The following is a 10,481-nucleotide window of genomic DNA, read 5'->3' as shown; positions in this document are numbered from 1 at the left end:
CCCGCGGGAGCCTGACCCTTCCCAGCGTGCTTGGCGATTCCGGCGTGCGAGGCCCTTGGAGGGCAAGGCCCCAGGGCCTGGCTTAGGGGCGCGAAAGGCAGGCTGGGAATTGTAGTTCACAGGTCCGTGAAGGCGCCTAGAGGCTGGCGGCAGGAAGGACTCGTTGTCCCAGCGTGCCCTGCGCCTCAGCCCGCGCGCTCGCAGCTTCTCGCTCTCGCTCGCCCGCCCGTTCCCTAGCTTGCTCGCGCTGTTGCTTGCGCTCTCCTCGCGGATCGAAGGGGCTCTGGCCGCAGCCTGTGGCTGGGAAAGGCGACAGAGGCGGCGGCTCAGGAAAAACGAGGCTGCAGTTGTGGTGGTGGTGGTGGGAAGATGTCGGGCGAGGACGAGCAGCAGGAGCAAACTATCGCCGAGGACCTCGTCGTGACCAAGTATAAGATGGGGGGCGACATCGCCAACCGTAAGTGCGGCCTCAGGGGTCCGGAGATCGAGGCTGGGAGGGAAAGGCAAAGGGGACGGTGCTGGGCTAGCCCCCCAGGGGTTGGACTGGTGGGGTCATGCGGAGTGAGCTAGTGAGGGCCCCGTACTGGTCTGCTGGGGCTGGCGTAGTGGGAAGGCTCTGAGTCGTGCCTGGGACTTGAGCGGCTAGGCCTGGGCTGGAGTCTTGTGGAGGTGCGGGCAGGCTGCCGGGAAGAGCTCAGAGCGAGTCCCGGAGCGGGCTTCGACCCTAGGCCGTTGGTAAGGAGGCAAGGCGTATCTCCTGCCCCTCACCTTTGGGTCCGGATAGCTGCCTCCTCCGATTTTGGCAGCAACGAGGCCACCTTGGAAAGGAAGCACCCCTCTATTTTGTCGCGGCTCCCCCCCACCCCCCATCAGGACCCTGGCTGGCACGTGTTGCCGGGTCCTCTGTGGGTCGCCGGCTCCCTTCTTCCTCCGCCACGGTCCCTGACACCAGCTTGCCTACCACGTGCTCTGCTGTAGTCTTTCGTTCTTTACTTTAGCTCCTTCTCCGATGGAGGCCGCCTTCTACTTTTGGTCCAGCTCAGGGACCGTTGAAGGGTACCCCTTGGGGCTCCTAACATAACTCTTGGAGGTACATCTGGCTGTTGTTGAAGTTGTTCATTACCATCTCCAGTCTGCGCAGATAGATTTAGTTCGCCATCAGATTTGATTGTTCTCAGGGGTTGGACAACTCTAAAAGTGTTTTGAGGTTCTCCTCATCCCAACTAGGCAAACCTGTGAATAGTACCGGTGGAGGGGGGACCGATGATAGGATCATAGAAGCCGTCCTTATTAGGACCGTGCTTCCACTTTCTCAGCAGCTGCCTGCCACTCTAGGCAGATGTGTCACTTTCTATTTTCTCTCTTTCCAATTTAAAACCCAGTTAGGGGGACAGAAAATGCTTGTCTTTGGGCTTTTAAGTGGTTTTTGACAGTAAAGATAGGTATTTTAGGATGCCTTTGAGCCTGTGACTGAAAACCTGAGTTTTTCAGGCTTCTAAAGAATCACCAAAACTTGGATCACAGAAATCAAACCTGAAGTTCAGGATGGTCCATGGAGTGGGTATCCAGTGAAAAGAACAGTGCTTTTTAATGTAATGGACATTTAGTGGTTTGAATCAGAATTTTTTTCTTCTTTTTGCAGTTTATAATTTCTGAGGCACTTGTAATTGCAGATACCTGTTTGAAATTCTTTTGGGTCACATACTTCTTTGAGATCTGCTAAAAGCTATAAGCATGAGCTTGCTGAAGCCAGGGACCTTAGGTTAAGTCTCCTGGACTTGTTATGTGAAGAAATAAGTCTTTATATATTGAGATTACTAACACCTAATTGGGGTGTCTGGGAAGGGCAGAAGGTAGCATTTAACAATGCATCAGCTTCGAGTCAGCAATTCTGTCTACCTTCCTGTTGTCCCTGACGCCTATAAATTTCCTCCAGTCTGCTTTGCATGTATGTTGAGTACCTTGGTGAGAACCCCCTGAAGTTCATAACTCTGTCCTACCACACCACAGGTATCATCTTTGGAAAGTCTCCCTTGCCTAGGGAGACAGATGGTGCATACCCAGTTATCACATTATATAAGGGAGGAAAAGGAGGTAGAGATTGAGAGATTGTAGGTAGGTACATCCCAAGAGGCAAAACTTATTCCTTCTTTCACCCTTCGGGCAGCGGCACTAGGGAATATTAGAAACTGTGAGTCCCGTTTCTGGATAAATTGCTTGGATGGTATCTTAGACAACACATGCAGCACTGATACGATGGGCTTCTATTTCCAGGGGTCCTTCGGTCTTTGGTGGAAGCATCCTGCTCAGGTGTGTCAGTACTGAGCCTGTGTGAAAAAGGTGATGCCATGATAATGGAAGAGACGGGGAAAATTTTCAAGAAAGAAAAAGAAATGAAGAAAGGTAAAAAACAATCCCCCACTAATTTCCTAAGTTTGACTCTTACTCAGTTCTGTTTGTTTTATTGTAACGATGCAACCCCTACACCAGCACTTGTTGAGATATTTGGAGATTTGGAATGTCAGGGGACATTTAAGCAGTTTCCTACCCAATCCAAGCTGATTAAACTTAGGCAAGACCCTGAAGAAAATCCTTTCATTTTTCTGAAGGGCAGCAGGGCTCCAAGAGAGCGAGCAAGGCAGTAAGGCTGATTGTCTCTTTACAGGTATTGCCTTTCCCACCAGCATTTCAGTAAATAACTGTGTATGTCACTTCTCCCCTTTGAAGAGCGACCAGGACTATATTCTCAAGGAAGGTGACTTGGTAAAAATGTAAGCTTAAGCCATTTTAGAGACTTGTCTTTTTCCTAAGAATTCACAATAGTGCCCATTGCTAATGCTGTGCTCTGTCTGCTCTTGCCTTTCAGTGACCTTGGGGTCCACGTGGATGGCTTCATCGCTAATGTGGCTCACACTTTTGTGGTTGATGTAGCTCTGGTAGGTGGACTGCTTTTTCTCTCCTGACCACTGGTGGGCTTTGCATAATGGGCAGACAGCTTTTAACTGAATGACCAGCTGAGTTAAAGAGCTTTCCAGGAAGGCATTGACTGCATTTCCTTATCTACAGGGGACTCAAGTAACAGGGCGGAAAGCAGATGTCATTAAGGCAGCTCACCTTTGTGCTGAAGCTGCCCTACGCCTGGTTAAACCTGGAAACCAGGTAAGCTATTTAGTCCAACTCCAAAGCTTGCTAGAGCCGAAGATGCAGTGAGCACCTACAGCTATTCTGTATTGAACAGCCAGCTTCTCCTTCAGCCCCCTTATAAAACAAACAGCTTTTTAAAATTAGCAACATCTTAGGATGGGACTGAAAGAGAAGAGGCAGGCACTACTAAAAAGCTTAATACCAAACAGTAGTGAACTCTGAGTGCCTACCATAGGTGGATGGTTCAGTGCCAGGTAGAGGGAATGTGTGGGCCCTTCCTCATGGAACCTATAGAGATCCTTCCTTTTTCATGTCTTGGATGTGTGTCTTTCCCCAAAACAGTTTGAGATCAATAGCTTACAATAAAACACAGATATAAAAATTCAGTTTATTTTTTATTATTATTTTTTTAAATTGAAGTACAGTCAGTTACAATGTGGCAGTTTCTGGTGTACAGCACAATGCCCCAGTCATGCATATATATACATATATTCATTTTCATACTCTTTTTCATTAAAGGTTATTACAAGACATTGAACATAGTTCCCTGTGCTAAACAGAAGAAACTTTTTAAAACTCAATTTTAAAAGTTTGTAAAACAAAAATCATAATCATACCAGTAAACTGTGACAAAGACAGGCCAAAGGTCCTTGCAGGACAATATTGGGAAGGCCAGGGATCATAAACTTCTCAGGAATTCATACAATTTAGCGTGTTAGACTATCAGCAGAGGCATTTAACACTTAAATTTCCAGAGACCTGTTCAATACTTAAAGCATCATCTTTTTTTCTCCTTTTCTGTGTTCCCTTGTTCTTCACACTGTTCATCAATTTGTCCCATTGTTACTTAATTGCATCATTTTTACTTAAGCCTCTGTTGTAGTTTCCTTATAATGGTACCTACTTTGAACAGTGCCTGGCACACAGCACTTCTGTTAGCTATTATTATTTTGCACATTGATTATTTTTTGTTTATGTACTTAACTACTGTGTATCTTCACTGGAAGGCTAGTGTTGTGTAGTGGCTATTATTTAGCTATGACGTCAGACCTGGGTTCTTACCCTATTGCCACCTCCTACTGATTAAAAATAACTTCAAGTTCAGATTTCCTCATCTGTGAGATGGGAAAAATTAAATTGTGCCTCATTCTCACAGGGTTGTGAAGATTGAGATGATCCATGTAAAGTGATTATTATAGTACCTGGCACATAGTTTAATAACTAGCGGTGACTGGTAATTCACCTTACCTTTTCTTTTTTTCTTTCTTTCTTTCTTTCTTTCTTTTTTTTTTTTTTTTTTTTTTTTTTTGTCTTAATAACTGTAGTTTAGGTGAGGATCAGATCATGTTTGAAAGAGGTAAGAAGAGGGAAATAGGAGTTTCTGTACCCTCTCTGCAGGTTAGAATGCCAGGCATAATGAACTTAACACTTGGACTGTTGTCAGAAAACCTGAGTTTATACCAGATTCTTTCAGTTAACTGCTTTAACTCTGGGCAGATCAGTTAACCTTTCTGATCCTCAGTTTCCTCCTCTAGATTGGGGTATAGATCTGCCCTGTTCACCTTCCAGAATTGTTGTCTAGGCCATCTCCGTGAAAGCACTTTATAAAACGGTATGCAAGTGTAATCTTTAGGTTGTAGGGTTGACAGGGCTATGAGATGAAAAATGGATGAGAATCATTGCACTTGCTGGAGGATGTCAGAACCCTTAGTTCTTTTATGCTTCTTACTCTCGTGGTAGACAACTTACTACTAGCCCCTGGTAACTTAACTTTTATTTGATTTTGTATTTCTAGAACACACAAGTGACAGAAGCCTGGAACAAAGTTGCCCACTCATTTAATTGCACACCAATAGAAGGTGAGACCTCAGTAGGGTTGAGGGTTGAGTGGTTTGGCAGAATTAAGACCTTTGCTCCCTTGAGGATCCATCCTGGCTCTGACACAGTCCAAGCCAAAAACCTCAGGGCCCTGGGTTTCCATAGCCAGGCACTTTGCTCTCATAGCCTGCCCTGTGAATCAGCTTGGGTGGGTGGGTTGAAAATCTTTTGGGATTCTAGATGGGCAGGACCACAGGCTTTGTCCTGTCTACAGGTATGCTGTCACACCAATTGAAGCAGCATGTCATCGACGGAGAGAAAACCATTATCCAGAATCCCACAGACCAGCAGAAGTAGGTGCCCACCCCACCCTGTACCTTCCATCGTACAAGACTCGTCATGAACTTCTTCCGTACTCCAGGCTAATCTTGTCCACCTTTTACTCTAAACTCTAGGAACTACTGATTGCTCTTTATGGTTCCCCTTCTGTTCCTTTTAGGAAGGACCATGAAAAAGCTGAATTTGAGGTCCATGAAGTATATGCTGTGGATGTTCTTGTCAGCTCTGGAGAGGGCAAGGTGGGGAGCGTTTACCAGAGCTAGCAAAGAGGGGCAGCTGAGGGTGTGTGTGTTCCGAGAGCACGGGACCAAAATGTGATCTAACTTCTTTAGGCTAAGGACGCAGGACAGAGAACCACCATTTACAAACGAGACCCTTCTAAGCAGTATGGCCTGAAAATGAAAACTTCACGTGCCTTCTTCAGTGAGGTCGAAAGACGTTTTGATGCCATGCCCTTTACTTTAAGGTACTGCTGCACTTAACGAGGATGGGCTTGAACCAGTCTGCTGCACAGACCACACACCCAGGAACACACTTCTTTCCCTCCCCGCCCCTCCCTCCATCCCTCCTACTCCCCTCCTGCCTAGACTTGTAGTTCCAGCCTGCGTTCTGTCCCTCTCCCCATCTCCCTTTCATTGAAGGTAGTGTGAAAAAACAGTCCTACACGTGATTTCTGCCCAAGGCTAGGAGCTATTTAAAAAACATCAGCAAAGTGGTGAGACATGATAGGGAGTTCAGGACACCTGAATTTGTCTTTCCCTCCCCAGAGCATTTGAAGATGAGAAGAAGGCCCGCATGGGTGTGGTGGAGTGCGCCAAACATGAGCTGCTGCAGCCATTTAATGTTCTCTATGAGAAGGAGGGTGAGTTCTAAGAAGAGAGCCCCTGATTACGGTCCTCTCCTCCCTATAGCTTACAGAAGAGTATGACAAGGGGACATTTTATCAAAACACTTTGTTTCCCTCATAGGTGAATTTGTTGCCCAGTTTAAATTTACAGTTCTGCTCATGCCCAATGGCCCCATGCGGATAACCAGTGGTCCCTTTGAGCCTGACCTTTATAAGTCCGAGTTGGAGGTCCAGGATGCAGAGCTCAAGGTTAGTAGTGGGTGGAAAGTGACCAGCATGTGGCACTTGTCCTGGGAGTGAGGACTAAATGATGGCAAAGTCCTGAAAAGAGCTACGGTACTGAGAGTGACACTCGGTGTTTCCTCCATATTCTTCAGAATTTGTTTTCCTTCTTATTTTCCAGGCCCTCCTCCAGAGTTCTGCAAGTCGGAAAACCCAGAAAAAGAAAAAAAAGAAGGTTTGTTATGACCATCCCTCTGTGGCAGGATGAACCTGATCCCTCTTTGTTCCGCCTTCCTGGGTCGTGGTGGGGGTATCAATTTCTGTATGTCCTTCTTTTCCCCCCTTCTCAGACCTGACCTAGAGAATTAGGATATTTTTGTCCTTGATCCCCTGGATACTACCCCAGGTTGTTAGAAACTGACGCGTCTTCTCCCTCTCCTTTCCACAAATATAGGCCTCTAAGACTGCAGAGAATGCCACCAGTGGGGAAACTTTAGAAGAGAATGAAGCTGGGGACTGAGGTGGGTCCCATCTCCCCAGCTTGCCACTCCTGCCTCATCCCCTTCCCACCTCACCCCAGGCTCTGTGAAGTGCAGTTCGTCTTCTCCACCCAGGACCGCCAGCAGAGCAGGGTCTCCCTGTCCTCATCCCAGTCCCCCAACCCACCCCCTTCCAACAACAACCAGCTCCAACTGACTCTGGTCTTGGGAGGCCAGGCTTCCCAGCCACCGAAGACTACTTTAAATAGAAAAGAGAAATTGAATAATAAAATCAGGAGTCAAAATCCATCGTCTTCAAGCCCCTCTTTCTAGCCTTTTTCTACTGTTCTCCGCTTGGTCGATGTTCATGGCCCTACAACAGAATGGGAAGGAGGCTAAAGTAGCCACCACCACTAGAAACTCAGCTGAAATTTTTTTATACCACTCCAGTGTCAGCATTTTCCCATCTGTTGGGACTTGTTGCTCTCTCTTCCCATCCTCCCCCCATGTATTTTATTAGGCCTCAGTATAAAGAGGGGCTATTCTTCAGATTGTTTTTTTGCCACATGCCAGATTCCTTTTATGACCCAGGCTGTCTATTCAGGCCCCTCCCATTTTTAGGAGCTGGAGCCTGCATTTACTAAGGGATTCTCATCAATCAAATGGATCCTCATTTGTAAATCTTTGTAGTCAATTTTGTTCTGCAGGACTCTTTTTCTTTCTCCTCCTCACAAAGCTGTAAAGAAGTAATCCATCTCAACCTTGTCCATTTCTTTGGAGTCAGTGGGGTTCTTCCCTTGCTCCATCCTAGAAACCTGAGCTGGAAGCTCAACTGTGGTTTTGTTTCCTGTTTGAATTATTTTGACCTCCCTTCCTTGAAAGAAAGACCAGGAACCAGAGGAGCAGACTGAAGAGACAAAACTGGCTTTCTGAAGCTGTGCTGGCTTTCTGAAGCTGTGGACTTGGATTGGATGAATTGCTAGGGGTTTGGAGAGAAGGGTGACAAATTTCAGTACCTCTGGCATGCTGTCCCAGGGAACTTAGGGCTCCCGCTAATTTATGAGGTTTTTAAACATATTGAAAATGACATGGCGTTAAAATAAATTTGGATTTGCTCATAATCATGTGCCTTTGTGTGCTGCTCTTATTTGATGTGGTGGGGAGATATGAATGATCATTTAGAATGTTTGTTTTGGTTTTTTTGTGATCATTTGGAACTGGTTTTCTATAGCCTTTCTAAAATAAGGAATATCTTGGGTTGGGTTCTCTGAGTTAAGAGTCAATTTTCTATGGGAGTTTGATTTTTCTAAAGTAAAAACATCCCTTGCTGCTGACACTTTGTTCAAGGACACAGTGTTTATTGCAAAGAAGTGTTTATCTTGATTTAGGAAGCCAGGAAGAACGCCTTTAGTATTACGCAATTTTTCACAGCCAGTTTAAGAGTAGATGCATAATTAGAGCATTTTAACATGAGGCATTGCTGAGCTGAAGATACTATACTGAGCAAAACTTCTCTTTTTTTTTAATGGAGGTATTGGGAGCTGGGGAGTTATAGCTGTAGTAGTAGAGTGCATGCTTAGCATACCAGAGGTCTTGGGTTCAACCCCCAGTACCTCCTCTAAAAATAAATAAATCTAACCCACCCACCCCAATAAATTAATGAGTGAATGAATGAATGGAGATACATGCACTCTACCACTGAGTATCGTACAGGCCCACTCCCCTGTGCTGAATAAAGCTGAACAAAGATTCCTTCATAAGAGCTTACAGACTAGGGGGCAATCAACAGGTGCAATCTTGGTGGATATGATACAGAATAATTTGACTCAGTTTTTATTTTTTGTTTTCAAAACCTTGGTAGATTCTGATGGTGACAGTAGTAGAACCACTTAAGCACTTGGAACAAGGACTCTAATTTTAGAAACTTGCCAGAGTTAAAAAGGTGAAATGTTACAAAGGAAAACCATTAAAAAAGGAGGGACTATAACAAGCCTTAAAATATCTTGCTGTGAGTAAGGTGAAGCCTCTATGATTAAGGGTGCTCTTTCATCCTTCATAATTCAAGTTTCCTGTAGTCAAATCTTTGGGTGTCTGTTTTCTGGGTGCTTCTGACCTGATCATATCATGAGACTGGGAATGTTATCTTACCAACAAATATTCTCCTAAAATGTCTAGCCAATCTTGCTTCTCCTCTGTCCATTGATTTGATCCTCACCCTATGTAGAGGGAGTATCACTGAAGTGTTTTCTGAACAAGATGCATTGTGGCCAGGAATCTAGTGACATTCTGCCTCAGGCGTTGTGGAAAAAGACCAGAGTTGGCTAGGGAAAGAGCTGATCCATTTCAGCGACAAAGTTCTCTTTGTATTATGGCAGTTTTCTCAACTCCCCACTTAACATTCTTCCATGTTCTGGAATCTTAGGACCTTTGGAAGTTCCGAGATCGATTCTCCTTGCAGCAATTAAGATATAAAATAAAGCAAACCAGTACAACAAATCAGGAATTTTTGTACAGTCCGCACCTATCCATGTATCCAAAACTTCATTCAACCCGCAGTAAAATGGAGGGTGTCGCCAGGAAACTGCAATTCCCATGAAGCAATGAGGGAAAGCGGAAGTCGCTATCTTTGCTCGTCTGCATCTTTGTCTCTTATTGGAAACACTGTGCTCATATTTAAGTAATTCATAATAAAACTGGGGAAAGGGGGATTTTGTAACTCAAAATACTGTTTTCCAAGAGAACTCTCCTAACTCAATCACTTACCAGGTACCAGAGAAGGACCGAAAACTACCTTTACTGGCCCAGGGCAGCCCCGCCCCGGGGGCAGGGCGAGCTACCGGAAGTGACGACACTGAGCGTTTCATTAAATATCCGTAGGCGTGCCTTTCGCGCTCTCTCGGCCTTAGCGCCATCTTCTGAGGTGAGTGTCGGTTTTGTCTGTGTTCGGATTCCGAGTACAATCCATTAACATCTCGTCTCTGCACTTACCATCATTACAGCAAACTAACCGTAGCCTTTTTTTCTTTACCCGTAGAAGCCTCCTCGCAATGAGAGCGAAGGTAAGCAGTCCCTGCCAGTAAGCTAAGGCTGTAGGAATTGGCGATTGCGGCGAAGACCCAGGCCAGGGAAGTTCGCCATCATTCCCAGATCATTGGGTTCTCAAGGGTGCCCAAGGGCTAGTGGGAGAGGGAGGATAGTTTGGGGAGAAGCAGCGGAGGTGGTGGGTAAATGTGGAAGAGAGGGCGGGAGTAGAAGAGAGCATGCGGAATTCGGGGTTTTACGTTGGAGACCCGGCTGGGAGTCTGGATTGTGTTTGTGATTATTGCAACTGTGCCTTCATACTTGGTCAAGAACTTGCCAGGTTTTAAATGATGCTCTTCGTAACCCTACCTAGCTTGTTACTGAAACTAATAATCTCTTGTTTTAATCTTTGTCTCTGGTTATGATCGGTTGCCAGTGGAGGAAGAAGCGAATGCGCAGGTACGCTGAGACTTTGCAGGGTAGGGGAAGTGGAGCACTCCTTGGACAGAACTTGGGAGGAACATTTGGTTTAGAAATCTGAAACATCTTTAAGTGAAAAACGTTATGAGCATTGACTTGTCAAAGCCAGGGATTGGACACAAGCTAATAGA

The 10,481-nt window shown here is 45.6% G+C and overlaps 1 protein-coding gene across 1 annotated transcript; it reads left to right on the top strand.

Moving 5' to 3' along the window:
• Positions 1-116: 116 nt before the first annotated feature.
• On the top strand, positions 117-7,970 carry PA2G4 (proliferation-associated 2G4). The gene is made up of 13 exons (XM_006179830.2): positions 117-457; positions 2,275-2,403; positions 2,666-2,771; positions 2,867-2,936; positions 3,067-3,159; positions 4,940-5,003; positions 5,237-5,315; positions 5,462-5,540; positions 5,634-5,767; positions 6,069-6,163; positions 6,270-6,397; positions 6,552-6,605; positions 6,825-7,970. Exons 1-13 carry the CDS (start codon positions 370-372, stop codon positions 6,888-6,890), a joined length of 1,185 nt encoding a protein of 394 aa, XP_006179892.1. The 5' UTR covers positions 117-369; the 3' UTR covers positions 6,891-7,970.
• Positions 7,971-10,481: the final 2,511 nt, after the last annotated feature.

Source organism: Camelus ferus, chromosome 12, assembly GCF_009834535.1.
Source record: "Camelus ferus isolate YT-003-E chromosome 12, BCGSAC_Cfer_1.0, whole genome shotgun sequence".
In the NCBI taxonomy this organism is placed as follows: domain Eukaryota; kingdom Metazoa; phylum Chordata; class Mammalia; order Artiodactyla; family Camelidae; genus Camelus; species Camelus ferus.
The sequence above is the reverse complement of the archived record's forward strand: the minus strand, read 5'-3'. Positions and strand labels throughout refer to the sequence as shown.